This window comes from Neopsephotus bourkii, unplaced genomic scaffold, assembly GCF_033783945.1.
Source record: "Neopsephotus bourkii isolate Nb327-2 ecotype Australia unplaced genomic scaffold, CSIRO-AGI_Nbou_v1 NB_1539, whole genome shotgun sequence".
NCBI classification, from domain to species: Eukaryota; Metazoa; Chordata; class Aves; order Psittaciformes; family Psittacidae; genus Neopsephotus; species Neopsephotus bourkii.
The window spans coordinates 740,170-758,716 of NW_026902015.1; the positions used below are offsets into that span (position 1 = coordinate 740,170).

General features: G+C 36.9%; 1 protein-coding gene across 6 annotated transcripts in view; it reads left to right on the top strand.

Moving 5' to 3' along the window:
- HYCC1 (hyccin PI4KA lipid kinase complex subunit 1) overlaps nt 1-18,547 on the top strand; it is a 44,803-nt gene that overhangs the window by 16,234 nt on the left and 10,022 nt on the right. For 5 of the 6 annotated variants that reach the window (XM_061370329.1, XM_061370331.1, XM_061370333.1 and 2 more), the window contains exons 2-10: nt 2,655-2,734; nt 3,587-3,688; nt 8,247-8,426; nt 11,326-11,406; nt 11,821-11,936; nt 12,263-12,358; nt 13,932-14,048; nt 14,796-14,883; nt 15,264-15,423. In XM_061370329.1, coding sequence (XP_061226313.1) covers nt 2,684-2,734; nt 3,587-3,688; nt 8,247-8,426; nt 11,326-11,406; nt 11,821-11,936; nt 12,263-12,358; nt 13,932-14,048; nt 14,796-14,883; nt 15,264-15,423 — 991 coding nt within the window. In that variant the 5' untranslated portion in view covers nt 2,655-2,683. Of the gene's footprint in view, nt 1-2,654; nt 2,735-3,586; nt 3,689-7,980; nt 8,070-8,246; nt 8,427-11,325; nt 11,407-11,820; nt 11,937-12,262; nt 12,359-13,931; nt 14,049-14,795; nt 14,884-15,263; nt 15,424-18,547 lie in introns of those variants that run through there. The other variant, XM_061370332.1, reaches the window with a different exon arrangement.

Sequence of the window (18,547 nt, forward strand, 5' to 3'; positions counted from 1 at the left end):
CTGCACTCCTTGCAGGGACTTAAGAGGAAGACACCAAGGAAAAAAATACTTGAAGGCTGTTTACGTGCCGACGTACTTTAAAACAAGACTTTTCTTGGAGAATCTCTGTGTAGTGTTTGCTGCACTGTTTGAATTTTCATTATAGTTTCGGTATTTATAGAGTACATTCTCAATATAACTTCACAGCTTTTTTTGAAGTAGCATGTGTTTACTTTATCTACTTCTTGTTTTAATTCCATAGTGACTGGACATGTAGTGCTCGTAGTGGCCTTTATCTTGCAATCGAATCCACTGGAATGGAGCTGTAATTAAGGCATGCTTTTTTAATCCTTCTGGGCTTTTTTCCAAGAAAAGATTAACAGATGCTATAAATTAGGCTCTATTTTGGCCCACTTTGTGTTTAAAAAATTCCATTTTAGAGTTACTTTTGTAAACTTTATATGGGTTTCATTAAAAATTGTGTTGTTAACTGAAATTTGTTAATCCTTCCTTTAGAACAGTCTTAGGTTTTCTGACTCTGTCTGTACATTGTTGCAATACAATTTAATATATTATTTAACTAGCACGGAATGTGTCAATCCTCAGCAAAGCAGTAGGTTGTCTGCCAGTTTTAATAGATCCCACACACCTGATGTGTGGAATGGAGGGGATTTTTTCCTTCTGGGGATAGATCAGTCTGGCAGATAATAATCTTTGTCTTTGAGGGAAATAATTACAAAATTAGAGTGCTTATTTGTGACACTCAAAAGTGTGTTACTGGGTGCTTCTGTGTGAGTTAAACAGAGTTTTCAGAAAGGTATATGTGTTTTTTTTTAATGTATGAAGGTAAAATAAGGACAGTTTATCTTCTGTGCATCTCAACTGACTTAACTCTCAATGGAATGCGTCTGCTACCTAAAAAAATCAAAGACCTGATCAGCAAAAACTTTGTCCTGTTTCTTTTAGTTAAGCTTTTTATAGATTTCATCTCAAAAGTTCATGGTTTTGCAAAAAACCCCAAACAAAAAAACCAAAACAACAAAAAACCCAATTTGCCTTCAAATACTTAGTCATAAAAGCTTGAAATACCGTCCTTAGTCCGATGGATAATGCCAGCCAAGGGTGCTGTTACTGTTCTTCCTAGTCAAACAAATCCTGTGTTCTCTGGGAGCCTTTAATCTGAAAATACTGATCCATCTGCTTGATAGATCGTAAGAAAGGTGAAAAAAAACCAACCATGTATCTCTTGGATAAATGTGGTGTCAGCAACAGACTTGGAGTATCCAGGACTCCTCTGGACACCTTTAAATCATGCATTTCTTTGAGCAGTAAATATTGCCACAGGGGTCTGTGCTATTGATGGCTCTCAGGCAATGGTTGCTATTGTCAACCCTGCTGAAGCATGTGAGGTTGCAAAAGCCTATGTCCACCTTCACAGGAATGAAGGTAGGGATAGTAGAATGTGTGGTACTGTAGGACTTGATGAGGTTGTTGCTTCAATAATTGTAGTAGGACCATCATTTGTGTTTGTTACACACAGTTTTTTGAATAATATCTTTAAACTTCCCGAGATTTGTGTGTTGGCTCATGTCTCCAGCCTGTTGGTGTCCCTGTGAATGACTGCACACCCTTATGGTCAGCCCTTGAACCTGGCAGTTGAGGCAGTCATCTCTGCTCAGAGGCCTGGGATTCCTGAGGGCTGCTCTTGGTGCTAACAACAGAAGCAGAGGTGGCAGTGAGTACCAGTTTCCATGTCTTCTGTCAGCAAGTCCTCTGCCCCGTTCTGTCATGGAGCCTAGTCTTCCTGTTGCTTGTGATATTTTTGCAAAAGCCCATGAACCATTCTGGGCATTCTTGATCCTCCTTCTTGCTCTGATCCTTCTTCTCCTTGGGATCCTATGTTCTACCACATCATGATCACTGCAGCTATGGCTGCCCTGACCTTCACATCACTGCCCAGTTTCTCCATGTTTATAAGTATGACTCTCAACAGAGAGTCTGCCCTTATTAGCTCCTTAGTAACCTCTTTCAGAAAGTTATCATCAGTTAAGTTAAATTTGTCCCTCTGTGGTTTATAATTCCTTAGCCCTTCCTTATTCCCCTTTCATCCTCAGAAAGCATCTTGTGTGTTTGAGTCTTAGTCCTGACTATCTTGTTCTGAAAGGGTATTGGGCAGGGGCTCAGGCTACCTGCTGAGGCAGCAGGTTCATTGTCTTGCAGTTGCCATGGTGGGAGAGGATTGAAAGGTTTTCCATCAGCCTTTATTTCAGTGACCTTTTCCAAGTTAGGAATAGCAGTGGACTAAGAAAAAGCTAAACAGTCATTTCTCTTCAGTGAGTCCATACAGTTTTCTGTGGAGTTCTGTAAGCTGAAAAATAAATTGAAATCAAGAAAGTAGTATTTTCTGTTTTCAAAATGCCATTTCTGCAAATCTTTGACTTATTGAGCTTCCCACGCAATACATACTTGGAATTTATTAAACTGCTGTACATGAAGTCTCCCATGCTTAATGCTTCCATAAGTGAGGTAGAATGAAAGTTCAAAGTAATGTCAGCATGTGAAATGTTAACAAGTAAAAGCATGATAAGATTCTTTAAATATTCACAGGGACTTAATTTTCATCATCTACTTTATGCAGTGACTGTAGTTTTCACAAACTCTGCTTATTCTTTCAGGCTGAAGGTCTTGGAACGGATGTTGGAAGATGTTAGCTGTGGATACTGGGGCTGTGGAGGAGTGGTTATCAGAGTTCAAGGTAATATACTCTCAGGTATTTAGCCGATAGTGTTTGAATCTCTGCTGGAGTGGAGTGGTATGGAGAAGTGCTTGGTTGCTGTAGAAAATAAAAAAGAATAGTAACCATGTATTTTGCTGAGGTAATGTGATATATACAGACGATTGGTTTTTAACTTGCCCTCTTTGGGATTACATCCTTATACAGTAAAAAGGTATATCACAGATAAATGGTCTTGTTGATTTGAGTATGGACTGGACCATGCTTCTGGTCTGCTTAGATAAACTGGGAATGTGTTTTCCTGTCTATAGTGGAGTATTATCTCCTTTGAAGGAATGCAGATAAGAAGCACTGTAAGAGCTATGAATAGTAAGTTAAAATGTACAGCTTTCAGAGGGTTGCTAAAAGGATTAGATTTTTACCCTCTTAAGTACGGACAGAAAATCTGTTCAGTGTTAGAGAAGAGCTGTTCGCATCAACAGAGGCTATATCCTGTCTATATATTTTTACTATGTCCTGTAATTTTCACTAGCTGTGTACAGAGAAAATTCCTTGAAGTATGGCTCTGCAAAGTGCTAAGCTTCAAGTATGGGGCTGCACCTGGAAACTCTTGTTTTTTTTATGTTACCCACCCACTGTCATTACATTCTGTATGAAACTGCCTGCAAAGTGATAAAATGCAGTGTGTCTTCTGGCAATTTTGTTGTCCTGAAAGTATGGTGATCTCTATAATGAGGATTTCTTGTGAAACAAGTTTTAATTTACAGTAAACTGGTAAACAGTAATCTGTAATGGGAAATAGTTGTTGAAATAGCTGTTATCTTTTTATGATAAAAATTGATTTTTCTACTAGTTTTAATATTTTTATTTCAGACACTGCCAGAAGCATCCATATCCAGCTATGCTACAAACTTGAAAGATAAGACTGCCTTGATTTCATCTCTTTACAAAGTAATTCAGGAGCCACAGAGTGAAGTGAGTATATCTTGAGTATATCTGATCTCTCACGCAACATGTCTGACATAACATCAGCAGAATAAAAGAAAACCTTGCATACTAGTTAATTGTGTTCTAACTATGCGAAATACAGAACTACATGAAGCATCTCCATCAAAATGTTTGCTCTTAACAGTGACATATTACCATGGAAATTATTCATAGGTTTTGTAACCCACTGATTATAGCTAAGCCTGTAGATCGTACTCATGGCCTTCAGAACTTGGCTATAGAATTGATGAATAAGTTAAGGGATTGAAAAGATGTTTGAGACTGACAGAATTCTTCTTGTAATTCAGTGTCAGTTGAATGTGAATCTGTAGCTGTCAGAAGCTCATCTATTACAACCCAAGAGAACAGTGTTAGATAGGTGTGCAATCCTTTTAAGCTGTTGCTTTGGTTTTAGTGCTTTTGTTGTTGTTTTAAAAACATAAAACATAAATATACACATTTATACAGTGGATGTACCCTTGCTGAGATGATGGCAAAAAAAAAAACCCAAAACTGGAGAGAAGGGGACAGTTTATGTACCTGTGCCAGGCATGGTTCCACACCTACAAATGCGCTTGGTTTAAAGTGTTCAGAACAGACTGAGCTGGTTTTGGTTGTGTCTTGTTAACTGTGTCGTCTCACTTTCTACTGTTCAGCAAGCCTATTTTAAAATTGACCAAGCCCTTAATTCCTTTTCTGAAAAGACCCAGCATAAGGAACCTTTCCAAAGTTTGAGATTATGCTGGTAGTGGTCAGCGGGTAAGATGCTTTCAGTGTATACTTTTTAGAGAGAATGCTGGTAGATGAACTCCCAGATTGTCTAGCAAAGAAGAAATGTGATTTTACTTTACTGCTCAGAGAGGCATTCTGAGTCATTCCAGCTACTGAGTCAAGCCTGTCTGGTCTTCAGAATGTGTGTAACATGTAAATTAATCTGATGAGTCTCCTTGATGGTAGCCAAATTAATCCTTTCATATGTTCTTTGATTTTTTTTTACTACTTCTAGCTATCACTCCATTTCTCCAAAACCTTAGTAAAGGGATGATCAAGGACGCAAATTCTGCTTGAAAAGGTTGTTCGGATAATTCTAGGGGCAAGGTATCAAAGATTTCCCTGTTTGTGAAACTTTGAATTGAAATGAAAAGCCAGTGCTGACCGATTGTTGTGCTGCCTTGGGAGAAGTCCTAAAAATCTTTACTTTGGGCTGTTCTCTGAGTACCTGTCACTTTGTGGAAAGGGCTACTTGGAGCTTTCTATGTTGTGAAAATACTTACAAGCTAGCAATTAAAAAGACAAGTTATTTCTTTCAACTGTTATTAGACATCTCTTAGCTGCACTGTGTAATGGTAACTTGCTTTACAGTGTAGGATGTGTGCTGTTCTTTCTTACCTTGTGTGTGTACTGCAAAAAGGATGGATTAATGCATGAACACTAGAAATACTGGTGAGATTAAAACCAGACGAACAACCTTCTATGTACCTTTGGATAAATGTACTTCTAATATAACAGCTAACGGTATCTCAAATTGTGATTAATCTCAGTTGGGGGTGGATGTGTTCTTTACTTTTCAAATGCTTAAAAATCATATGTATTTGCATCTGTGACTGTATTTTCCTGCTGGTTCGTGTTTGCTTTTCATAAGGGATTTTTTGTTTGCATTTCAAAAATAATTAAAAATAAGTTTGTGACAGAAATGAGCTACTTGTTTGCTATAGCAAAAAAAAAAAAAAAACAACCCACAACCCAATTCATAGTAGCTTTGATTGTAAAGATTTTGTTAATTACTTTTGAGGTTCCTGGGGCATTGGTAAGTGAAAAATGTAATTCAGTACGAGTATTGAGTAGATTTGAAGATTTGAAGGACTTTTGACTCAAGAATCCAACAGAAAGAATAACAATTCTGAGGGGTTTTTTCTTCAGAAATTCAAGATTTTCTGGCTTTCTACCTAAAACACTGTTGCTGTTCTTTTATATATGTAGGCATTTGCGTTAGGATATAAAGTGTTTGGAGTGTCTAACACATTTGTATGCAGCTTAAATGAAGGAGGGATGAAATTGCTTGGACATTCTTCTGTTGCAGCATTAAAAATTGTTTCAGTCTAGGTCTCTTTTAGAACTGTTTTAATGTAAAACATTATCCGGAAACAGCAACAATCATTAGCTCGTTTTGATATTAGCTTGCAGCATGTGGTGGTATTTTGAGGAAGAAAATCTGTTTTCTTACTGATTATGCATTTAAATGTGCTGATATAAAGCTGTCTCAACTGAGATAACAATGTGGACACGGGTACCTGTCATAGTTATTGATGTGCCCTTTAAAGTTCAAGCACATCGTTCTGAGCTGATACTTCCTTAAAGGAAGCATGCAAATCGTGTGAAATATGCAAGCTGAAGGTGGAAAGCGCTTGTGCTGGTGAAGTTTTCTAGAAGGATCTTTGATGCTCTGCTCTTTAAGCTGATGACTAGTTTAGCTTGGCATGATATTTTGCCATTGCTGTTATTTTTTCCCAGATGATTTTTTCCAAAGAGGAGCTGTATCTGTCACAAGCTAAAAGTTCCGCATTTTTTGAAGGGATCAAATTGACCCAAATTACTTTTAAAAGCACCAAAACCTGCTAAGATTCTTTGGGTTCAGAAGTAACTTTGGGAGGTAAGAAATGTTGTCTCAGCTTTCTTTGTATTGAGCAGGAAACACTTAGGAAAGCAAGAAGACTTTTTTCCAGCTTGCTCTTCTGGTGGTGGTGTCCCCTTTGCTGCAATAAAGGGGGGGAAATGTAGAAGAATGGGCTTCTTAGCTTTTTGAAAGCTTGTTCCATTGAACAACTGAAGTTGTGACCTAGGCATAATAAAATGGAAAGTGTGATCTGCATGCTACTAGCACTAAAGTACATGCATATATTGCAGTTTTTAAGGATTTTCAGAAAGGTGTTGAGTAATACTTTGCTTTCTGAACTGACATGCAGTGGCAATTCTAATGATTATGGTATCTTTTCTCAGTGCAATCTCTAAACTAAAATGCATGTCTGGTTTGGATTCCATTCTTTTCAGGTTAAAACTTTTGGCAATTTTGTGCAGGAATACATTCCAGTCAAGATCTGTTACTAGCCTGAACACTCCTCTGATTTTGAAATTAATTTAGAGTCTATGTTGATGAACTGTTAAGATCTTAAGTCTTGGAGTTTAGAAGCAAGGTAAAATAACTAGTCCTTTGGGTATGTTACATTTGAATCTTGTCTTTCAGAGATTAGCAATTGGAGAATATCATATTTTAGATTATTTTTTTAAAAGTGCGTTAACTGGCGCTCATAAAATTAATTCTGAACAGCAGGAATCTCAAAGTTCATATTGTGAAGTTTGCTAATGTAAATGCATCAGCTGCCTAGATCGTTTTTCAGGTAATAGTTTCTTACATGATAGGGTCCTCCTGTTTGTTATTTCTTCCCAATAAATTATTTTAGAAGATTTAATTAAAATCCCCTTTTTCTTGTTTTCTACCCAAATGTTGTTTGTTGTTGATTGGTTTTTTTTGTTTGTTGCTTTATTTTTGGTTTGTTTGGTTTGTTTTTTTTTTTTAAGAAATCCTTTTAGGGGTCCATACTTATGAATGGTTTGCTGCCAAAAAGTATTTTTGAGTGTGCGCTTCTGAGTTTTTGCTTTAGAGTTCAGCATCCAGTTCAGATGGCTTTGTTAGGGCCTACTGGTTTAGACGTTATTTTCCACTTGGGTTAGGAAATCTTTTAGCTAGGTGCCAACATAAATATATAGCTTCTGTGCATTGACACAAGATGGTTAACACTATGTTTTGTCATTTAGTGGAGATAGGTGTTAGCACAAGGATGTACATTAAATCCAGAAGCACAGTGCAAGCTGATTGCTTAATTGTTTATTAGTCTTTTTCATTTTTTAACTTGTTCTAGCGCAGTGTATTATTTCCAGTTCAATACAGTATTTCCACTTATAGCAGCTTAACAAATTTGGTTGTAAAATTACTCCTGGGGCTTCCCACTTCTGTCTCAAACCTATAAATACATTTAAGTTTCCAGATGATTTTAATGTGAGTGGAAAAATGAACTAATTCTACTCTGTACTAAGTTATTGTAATACTTTGAGAATTATGCAGCTCTTCTCATTTGGTGGGTAAAAGCTTCTGGCAATTTGTGCGTGCTGTTGGAGCTCTAGAATAGCAAGAACTGTTCAAGTACTTTTCCTGTATATCAGAGATAGTGAGAGCATGGTATGGGGTGTAGTGATAAGCAGTATCCTCTATTTATGCCTTTGAGACTGGAGGAAGTAAGCCAAAAATGAAAGAAGGAGCAGTTGGAATTCATTCTTCATGCAGGATGGAAGGCTCTACTTTTACCATCTGAAAGTATGTTATAAAAGATGCAAGTGTGTAAGGTGACTTGAGGAGTTACTGCATCAGTCACTCCCTAACAGCTAAAATGTAACATTTATGAGTTTATAGTTTTGTCCAAAGAATTGATCCAGACAAATTTGCCATTTCTTGTAATATTTTATTCATTCACAATTGTCATTTGTATTTCAGCTTCTGGAGCCAGTTTGCCATCAGCTCTTTGAGTTCTATCGCAGTGGTGAAGAACAATTGCTACGATTCACCCTGCAGTTTCTACCAGAATTGATGTGGTGTTATCTTGCTGTCTCAGCCAGCAGGGATTTGCAGAGCAGTGGATGCATAGAGGCTCTTCTCCTAGGAGTTTATAACTTGGTTTGTATTTGCATGTAATTATTAAGGCCTAAAAATATTAGTGTTCTTTTGGGGGTACTGTAGAGTATTTTACTGGTGAATAATTAACAATTTCATTTCAGAATTAAAGTGTTGAGTATCTTAGTTTTGACTTTTCAAATTGGTATCCATGTCACAAATCTGCAACATGCACTTTCATTCTTTTACTTTAGTAAATATTTTCTCTGCTCTTTTTGTGGTTCCTGGAAAGTGTTAATATGCTAACGGCTGAAAGAGGCGAAGGAGTCTTCTTAATTTCCTTATTACTTAACTCATGGTATGGTGATTAAACTTACATTCTGCTTGAAAGCCTTTAGAGGTCCTACTTTTGAAGTGGTTGCCCATATTTTCTGGGGTATTTTGACTCTCTTAACTAGAAAACATACACAAAAATCACGAATTCTGAGCACTTGACTGCTGAACAGCTTGCTTAGCTTTGAGAAATTAAATGTCATCTTTAATTTTGGAATAACCTCAGCACTTTTTTTTCATGTTTTATATTAAAAGATACTGTTTGTTACTAAATTACTGCTTTGAAGAGACCTTGAAGAGCACCATATTTTAATTATGCATTTTGTCTTTTTATGGCTATTATAAAAATCTTAGTGTTACATCCACTGGGATTCTCTTCTGTGTAGTTTGTATGTTCTGGATGTTGTAGGAAGGCTTTTTGGGAAGTGAAAGAGTGATGCACTTCAGGTCTTCTCATTCTGAAAATCTGGAGAAGGCACCTTCCGTTCTTATAAAAATAATCTCAAGTGTCTTTACCAAGCGAGTGAAAACACAATTTTTTTTACCCAGGAGTCTACTTAAAAAGAACTGAGCCCTTAAATTCAACTCACGGTGCAGACTTCGTGTGTTTTCTGTGTGCCTAGTTGTATCTGAGAAGAAAAGTATTATTGGAAAGCATTTGGTGTATCTTATGCCTTAAGTCAATTCACTCCTTTATTTCCATGATTAAGTAATCTAAAACAGTTGATGGATGTGGCTGCAATCACTTGTCTTTCTCTTAGGAGAGATTACATTTACAGTTTAGCTTGAAATCGGTCCAGTAACGTCTTCTCTTAGCTATGAACAGTTTCTTCCTCCGTTAGTAGCATAGCCGTCCGTCTCCAGCTGCTTGGGATTTTAAGAATTTTACAGCAAGTTTCTGTAGAAAGCTGCAGATAGACCTGACCTTTGGAAACGCTCCCCCACCTTCTGCTTTAAAAAAAATGAATGCTTATGCTGAAAGAATGCTTTGTTACTGATGCTGATTTCTTCCCCTCTGCTGATGTTGTATAAAATTTGTAACTTTATAACAGTCATGATGGAACTGTTCTTCAGTATACAAGGTTGAAAACGTAGTGAGTTTAGATACCTGTTTAGATGCTTCTGTGCTCTTTAAACAGCTACTTCGTTTTTAATGGAAAGAGGAAAGACCTAGCCTAATACAAATAGTAATCCCTCTGTAAATGTATAGTGTCTTGGAATGTGAAGGAATTAACATGCTGAACAGAGTCCTGGAGTTTCTTACTGAAGGAGAACGAAAAATCAAGTATTGCTCAGAATAATTCTAAATTCACTACATTGTCAGGGGTATGGAATTATTGTGGTTGAACTTTGAGATCATGAACTGGTTTGTTCTGCCTTTAGATCGGAGGCATACTGTGGTAGTGCGTGCAGTTGATGTTTCTGGCTGTAGGTATCAATATTTTTCCTAGTACACTTCAGTTCTTGAAATGCACTCCTGAAACTTAATTACAAATCTGATTAGAATAAAGATTAAAAATATTTATTTTTAGATTTTAAAAGTTTGGATGTAGCCAGTTTCTCATGCCTTCTCCTCCCATAAATTGAAGAAACAGTTTTTGTTGTTGATGCAGAAGCAATAATGAAGTCAAAACTATTGGTGGTTTTTGTGGAGTTAAGACCTATATAACTCTTCAGACAGAGCAGCTTTGTATGCCTTTTTGACACTTCTCAGTCTTCCTTTACCATTTAATATCCTACTTGAAGGCATGAGTTTTAGTAATTACTGTGTGAAGTTTGTCTTCAGCCTTCCAAAGGCAGGGGTGTTAGGAGACGCTAAAGCTTCTTTCTGTGATCTCTACCTTTGGATACATGAAATCTGGTGCTGAAATTAAGCGGGGGGGGGAAGAGTTCATGTGTATATGGTGTTGGATGTTGTTGAGGTCTGCTTTGCAACTTCTGAAGTTTATTTGAAGTATTTCAGTGCTCTCCTGTGATACGTCTATTTTATTCTCTTCCCTTACCCATTAATCTATTGCTAATTTAACAGGAGTAGAAGTCTGCCAACGTACTGCTGTGTCGGTAACTTGCAGGACAGAAGCTTCTCTTAAGCTGTGAATCCATGCTTGTTTTAACCCTCTAAATAAAGAATTATCAAACTTGGGCTTTTTCAAATACTATGATGTCTGCTGCTGTCAAACCATATGTGGCTGCAATCATTCCAGAACTGTATTTCCAGAACGAATTACTTGTAGAGTTATTACTTCATGGGCAAATAGTTTTCAGAACAGAATTATTGAGCATTAAACTTCACAATTAGCAAACAGTGCATAAAAAAAAAGAGAAGTTAACACTTTTAAACATATTGAGATTCCCAGTTAGTGCTTTTAGGGTGGACTGTGTATGAAAGTGTGTGTGCCCTTTACTAAATCATTTATATAGTTTTCAGAAACAAAGCAAATGCATTGTGATAGAAAGCAAATCCAGAGATAATTTTCAGCTTGTAGTTCAGATTGTTACATTATCTCTGTCTGTCCCTATAATAATTTGTTGTCTTTCTTTATCCATTTACCCCCACCCACCATTTAACATTTTGAATGTCTGGTTTCTGTAGTACGGTGTAACCATTGGTATCTTCTGTCTTTTTCAGGAGATAGTTGACAAAGAGGGACATAGCAAAGTGCTGAGTTTCACAATTCCATCTCTGTCCAAACCTTCAGTCTATCATGAAGTAAGTGGTATTTACAACATAAAGTTGTTACTGATCAAAAAAGGCAGTATGCTTTGGGGGCCTATTTGTTAAGCGGAAAAGTAAAAAGTAGATTTAATGTGTTGCTTGGTGACATAAGGAGCATATTTCTCAATCTTCTGAGGACTACTAACTGGTCTCTGAGGCCTCTTCAAAACTTAATAGTCATAACTCCATAACATCCGTGCACCAGCTATGTCTTTTTGTATTCTGAAGCCGTATACTTTATCTAGTGTAGAATAACTTCTCAAATCTAAGATAGCTAAGCAGTCAGATAACTTTAAGCCGGTTGAAAATTCATGTATAAATATGATGTTACTGATTGTTGCCTATTTTCATTTGCAGTGTAGCAAGACATCAGGCAGACATGTTTTGAATGACCCTTTTTTCCTTTAGCCTTCCAGCATTGGCTCCATGGCTCTCACTGAAGGAGCTTTATCACAGCATGGTTTGTCCAGGGTTGTATACAGTGGACCTCATCCTCAGAGGGAGATGTTAACAGCGCAGAACAGGTGAAACTGTATAATAGGATTTTGCTTGAGAATTACTTATAAATCTTGTAATTTTTTAATATAGTTAAAGATTGAAGGTGGGTAGGTGAATGCTGTGTCTTGTGCGGGTTTTTTGTTTTTAAAGACATGTAAATGTAGATGCAGAAAGACTAGCAGTGCATATTACTACATGAAGAAGAGCTGACAGAACCAAACTACTCCATTGTCAATTTTATTGAAATGAGATACCAAATCTGTCCAAGTAGCTCTTGCAAATTTCTGTGTAACGTGCTTTCTTTTAAGAAATAAAATTGGTGATGTAATTTTAATGTTTCTGTAAATTCCAGATTTGAAGTGCTGACTTTCCTTCTGCTCTGTTACAATGCTGCCTTGAGCTACATGCCTGCAGTTTCTCTTCAGTCACTGTGTCGGATTTGTTCAAGGTAATTTTTGTAGGTTGATTACACTTAAAACAGCATTTTCAAATTGAAATGCAATGAGTTTGGGGTTTTTTTTTTTCTTTTTTAAAGCTTGGTTCCCAAAGGGTTCCCAAAAGCTGCCTGTAAAGTTGACTTTTTTTTTTTTTTTCAAAGTGCTTAAAGTTTTAAACTGACAGAGGGTTGATTTAGATGACCATAAGGAAGAAAATTCTACAATGAGAGTGGTGAAGCACTGGAAGAGGTTCCCCAGAGACATTGTGAATGCTCAGTCCATCATTGGAAATATTCAAAGCCATGGTGGATGGGGTTTGAACAACTCAACCTAGCAGAAGATGTCCCTACTGATGGTAGCGGGGTTGGAAATCAATGGACTTTGAACGTCTCCCTTCTGACCCAAACTATTCTATAATTCATCCTTTATAAACATGACATCTTGGACTGTTTTCATTTCCTTCCATGTTGTCACTAGTGTAGCTTCCTGTCTTTCCTGATGAAGTGTTTAAAGTCTCTTTAATTTGGAGATATGGTGATATCAGCATGAAGAGTCAGATTTTGATCATGCCAGTTATGACGTGCAGACTGGGATTGCTGCTGAGCTATAAAGATCTGCGGGCACAGTCTTCTTTTTGTTGTTTTTTTGTTGTTGTTGTCATTGTTGTTCTATGTAGCCAGAGACTTCATAATGATGTATTGTGGGCTAGACAGGAGAGGAAAAAAGTGCAGTAGGTTAGTGGTGAAGTTAGTGTTAATAAAAAGACTCCTGAAATACCCATTACAGGTGTAACTTGAAAGGTACTTTGATACATTTATTTTTTTCATTTATTTTATTTTTCTGGAAAAAACATAGATCTAAGAAGAGTTTAAAAGCTCTCTGATATTGAAGCTGAAGAATTGAACCTGTCTTAGACGAAACCTTCTAGTCCATGCTTTGGAGGAGTAGTTTGTTTAATGTCATTAAAGGTCATTCTACAGATCATGTAGTAGCTGACGAATTGAATATTGAACTACCCAGTATCTTTTGTTTTACAAAATGTGTTGTCTACAGGACCTGACATGGGATTTAGTTAAGAACTAAACTCTAAAGCTGACTTTTACTGGAATTTAGGATAATTTTAATAATTACTTGACCAGAGCACTTGTGGTTTCTTTGCTTGACAACTTGCATGCAACTTCCATTTTATATGCAATGTCACGTATGTTTCTGTCTGTAATATTTATATTGCTATACTGCTTTATTTCCTTAAGTATCATTAACTTATTTTTTGTCTGTTCTGCAGCAAATGTGTGGATCCAGAATGGCTTCTACTGGTAGTTTTCTTTCATGGCTCCCTGTAGTACAAATGTAACAGGCCTGTCTAGGATGTCTCCCTTTTGAAGGATTTGAACTCTGCCAGCAGAGGGCATACCCTTCTTCCATTATAAGAAATAGGCTGCTTCAGCACAGGGTCATTGATTTATACCTTCGTGTGGGTATACTGTAGTTAAAATGCATACTAAACACGTCATTTTGTAGTGTTCTATACAAGGGTCGTTGGTTCCACATTAGTTGCTAATGAAAAATGCATGATTTTTCTAGAATTTGTGTCTGTGGATATCCTCGCCAGCAAGTAAGAAAGTACAAGGGAGTCAACTGTAGGATTCCGGTTTCATCTGAATTCATGGTGCAGATGCTAACAGGAATTTATTATGCCTTGTAAGTTGTTTGGGTTTTCCTGTATGCATACAAAATAAAGAAACGTCAGCTTAATTTCTAAACTTGTTTAGGCATGTTACCACTGAAATGTTTTATTTTCTAGTGGATGATGCTGTGTCTAACTATAACCTTCTTAGGAAGAGAACGTAGTTCTCCATCTAGTTGTCTGAAGTTACTTACGTCATACTGGGGAAAGAGAGCTAGAACAGCACTTAAAGGGTATAATTGCTGATGTAAAAAAACCAACTTTAAAGAAACCCCAACCCTTTTCTATCTGTTGTGTGCTGTCTGCATTTTTGCATGCTTAGTTTCTACATTAGTGTAGTTAAGGACAAAAGGTCTTTTTTTTTCTCTGAAATGCTGATGTTGTCTACCCTTTGATAGTCAAGTTAATGAAGCTCTCCTGTTAAATAGTTAAAGATTAGAAACACAGGAATACTCAAAAGGCTGAGTAGTATTAAAGCAGTTCTGCTTGAATTTCAGAGTATTTCATGACAAGCTGATCAGTAACAAATGATGTAATTTCTGAACTGCTCAGGATGGGCAATTGTAAATAAAACAGTGTCTCCATAGATGCTACTTCAGAAAAAGTTCACTAAATAGCAAGCTTACTGCTACTGAGCACAAGTAGTTCAAGGCCTCTAAACTGAGCTCTGAAGGGACACTAAGTCTGTGGTGGTTATGTGGCCAAGAAGGTTCTTCTGTTAATATAGGTGTTTATTATTATGTATATATTTACCTTTGTAGTTATAATGGAGAATGGGATCTGGCTCGTAAAGCTATGGATGACATTTTGTATAGAGCACAGCTGGAACTGTATCCAGAACCTTTGCTGGTAGGTACTGTATTTCAACATTTTTGTGAATAGAGCTTAGTCTAGGAAATCCTTCCTGTGAACACACATGGTGCAACATCACACCAGGAACCTAAATCTCACAAGGTGTATGTGGCTGTGCTTGTGGGTAGTACAGAACCATTCTGAAGTAATAGCCACATCTCTGAACTGGAAACACTTTTAAAACAAAGTGCAAATGTTAGTACTGAGTTAATTGCAACCAGCATTCTTTGTAAGCTGTGTAAAAGCTGGTGTGCTTTTTGACTTTAAACTGGAATTGTAAATGGTGTCCTTCGTGGAGTAATACGAATCCCCTGATAGAATTCTTATAAAATTTGCATCTTTGTGTTAAGAACTTAACTCCATCTTTTCTGTTCTAGGTTGCTAATGCAATAAAAGCTTCACTGCCTCAAGGTGCTGTGAAATCTAGTAAAGAAGGTACAAGATGCATTCAGGTTGAAATTACACCTACTTCATCCAGAATATCAAGAAATGCTGTGACTAGCATGTCTATCCGAGGGCACAGATGGAAAAGGCATGGTAAGAAGCACATTTTGCAATGAATTCTCAACTTTTTACGTGTGTTTAATATAATACTGTTATATTGTGTTTATATATATATATATAAATACTGTTATATATATATAAAAATACTGTTATATTGTGGTTTATATATATACTGTTATATTGTGTTATATAATTGTTATTGTTCATCTTCATTGCTAGTAAGCAAGCAGCAGTTTGGAGGTTTTTATTTTTTTGACTAGTGAATGGGAGCCTTAATGCAGTTCAAATGAAGTGTTTTCTTTATTTTCTTAATCATGGGGGAGTTGATTAAAAAAATCCCAATAAAACAAACCAAACAACAAAATAAATGAACATACAAACAAAATCCACAAATCCCCTTTTTCTGAAAGGGGAGGGGAGCTGTACAAAGTTACAGATTCTTTATGGAGACTGATATTCCTGTCTTCTGAAAAGTAGTTTATAGTACCTCAAGCAAAGCAGATATTTAACAGCTCTATGCAGAGCCTCATCTCTCTTAAATCCAATTTTTATTTAAATATTTTAAGGGTAGAGAACATGAACAATTACGTTTTGGTGTTGTGGTTTAACCCCAGCCAGGGCTTTGTCATGCGTAATGGTTATTTGGGAAGACAAATGCCATAACTATGAATGTTCCCCCCCCTTTGTACTTCTTCCCCCAGCTTTATATGCTGAACATGACATCCTATGGTCTGGAATATCCCTTGGGTCAGCTGTCCTGGCTGTGTCCCCTCCCAACTTCTCATGCACCTTCAGCCTACTTGCTGGGGAAGAGGTGTGAGGAGCAGAAAAGGCCCGGACTCTGAAAGGAAAAACCTCCCTATATAATCAATGCTGTGTTCTGCACAATCCAAAATACAGCCACATACCAGCTACTGTGGGGAAAATTAACTCTGTCGCAGCCAAAACCAGCACATTTGAGCTAACTAATGTAAAGATTTCGACAAAGTAGAACTGGGCCCAGAGGTAGAAAAATGGTGCTAAATGAATTGCAAAAGGAGCACTGTTATATTTATTTCTTCTACCAACTTCAGATGAGGGAAGCACCACTGGACCAGCGATCGCAACTGACAGTGGCTTGTTCTGCTGGCCTTGTAATTCTGGTGACAGGCTGAGTGAGTGTTGATGAGAATGCTCTTTAAAAGGTTCAATAAAGGTTGTGAAGTAGTATCATAAAAATTTCTGTATGATGTGTGCTGTAGGAGCATTTGTAGTATATGGACAGTTTGGTTAGAAAAATATTGCCAAGTCACATAACATGAGGGACTGAGAGTTAATTCAGGTAAATGTTGAGAATATTTCATGAATATGCTGATCAAAGGTAACTTTAAAATAATGATGGAGCTTTCTGAGCAGTGATGGTACACGTTGGTGACAGTAGTACCAATAGTAAGCTGCCAGAGGGAGTGAGGGGCAAACAAAGGTTAAACCAACCAAACTTCTTATTGGTTGATTAAAAACTGCTTAAAACTATCAGACAGACCTGAGAAGCAAAACACTGGTGTCTAACTTGAGTGAGGTCCAGGAACAAGTCATTACTGAAACCTGAAGACTGCTAAGGACCGTTTTAGTCTTTATCCTTTATTTTCCTTTCTTGATGATTACAGTTGTTAAGCAGGGATTACTGACTGAGTGCAAGAAAACTGTATGATAGCTCAGCTTTTAAATGGACAAATCCCTCTGAAGTTTGGCAGTTCTATTAGCTTTTAGTTTTTAGTGGTTCTGATGCTTGATCAGATGAGGTGGTGGCAGGGAGCACAGATTAGGGATACTGAGTGCCAGTTTGTTTACAGGAATTGAAAGTGTATGAAAATAAACATTCCTTTTGTCTTCGCATTTACAGAAAAAAAGTAAATGTTACAGAATCAGCATTGCAACCATCCTTATAAGAATGCATCTTTTTCAGCAGATACAGAAATCAGGAAGTTACTACAATTACTGCTTTCTTGCAGGGGTGATGTTCAAGGGAAAATAGGTGGGACAAGTGTGCCCTGCAGCAGATAACAGTAAGGTGAAAGGGAAATTAGGATAACAACTTGTAGAAATGGAGCAGAATGCTGTGTTTTATGGGAGTCTCATAAAGCAGGACAAGATGAGAGAAACGGTGATACCTAGTCAGCATGACCCAAGTAAGGAGCAGTCAGTGTTTAAGGATGAGGATTGAAAGATCAAGGACTTTAACAAAAAAAATTCTTTTCAACATTTTGTTTGGATTATTGTGAAAACTTTGGATTTGCCTCAATGGTACAGGGTTTAATGAAGAGGAAGAAAATCATTCATTGTAGGGTGGGTGTGGAGGGGAACTCCTATGGTAGATTGTGGGTGAAGTTGTAAATTCAAAGGCTGTATAAAGATTAGTCCGAAACTGAGTCTATGGTATGTTTTACTAACTGCTTTTCCAACTGTTTTGTTTGTAAATAGTAAATGTTCCATGCATATACTACTTCAGCTAATCTCCTAAACGTTTTCGTTATAAAATACTAACAAAATTGTTCAGTTTGACTTGAAAAGCCTTTTTAAAGTCGGAATGGATGGTCTGCTGATTTCAAAATTCCTAATAATATAATTCAGTGCCCCACAATTCCTGATAAAGATACAGAATAGATCTTCGAGGTCAGCGTGCAGAAAAAATAATGAGCTTACAGGTGTTTGTATGAATTAAAATAATCACTGGAATTGGTAGAAATCAGGTGACAAACCTTGTACCTTCTAACCATTATTTTCCCATGGTGTAAGGGGAAAAAAATGTAATTGGGGGTTTTATTTTTGTGCTTGAGTATAACAACAGTGAGCTATATAAATGAATGAGGAAGCTAGAAGAGACAACTTGAGAGGCAGTTTGATCTTATACATTATGTGGACCGGAAGACCTGATGAAGCGAAGCATCCCTTGGGGAAGCAAGGCAACAATTTTTAATCATTAGCTATTTGTGTAAAATAACAGAATTGTAAATAATTACATTTCTGAGAAGTTGTAATATATAGCTTCCCTATATTAGTATATAGCTTCTATACATTCAAAGCTGAGAAGCAGAGACTTTATTTAAAAGCCCCTCAGTTTACTGTAAGTTTTCAGACATCAGATCTTGCAAGCCTGTGCTAGAACTCAGGGCTGAAG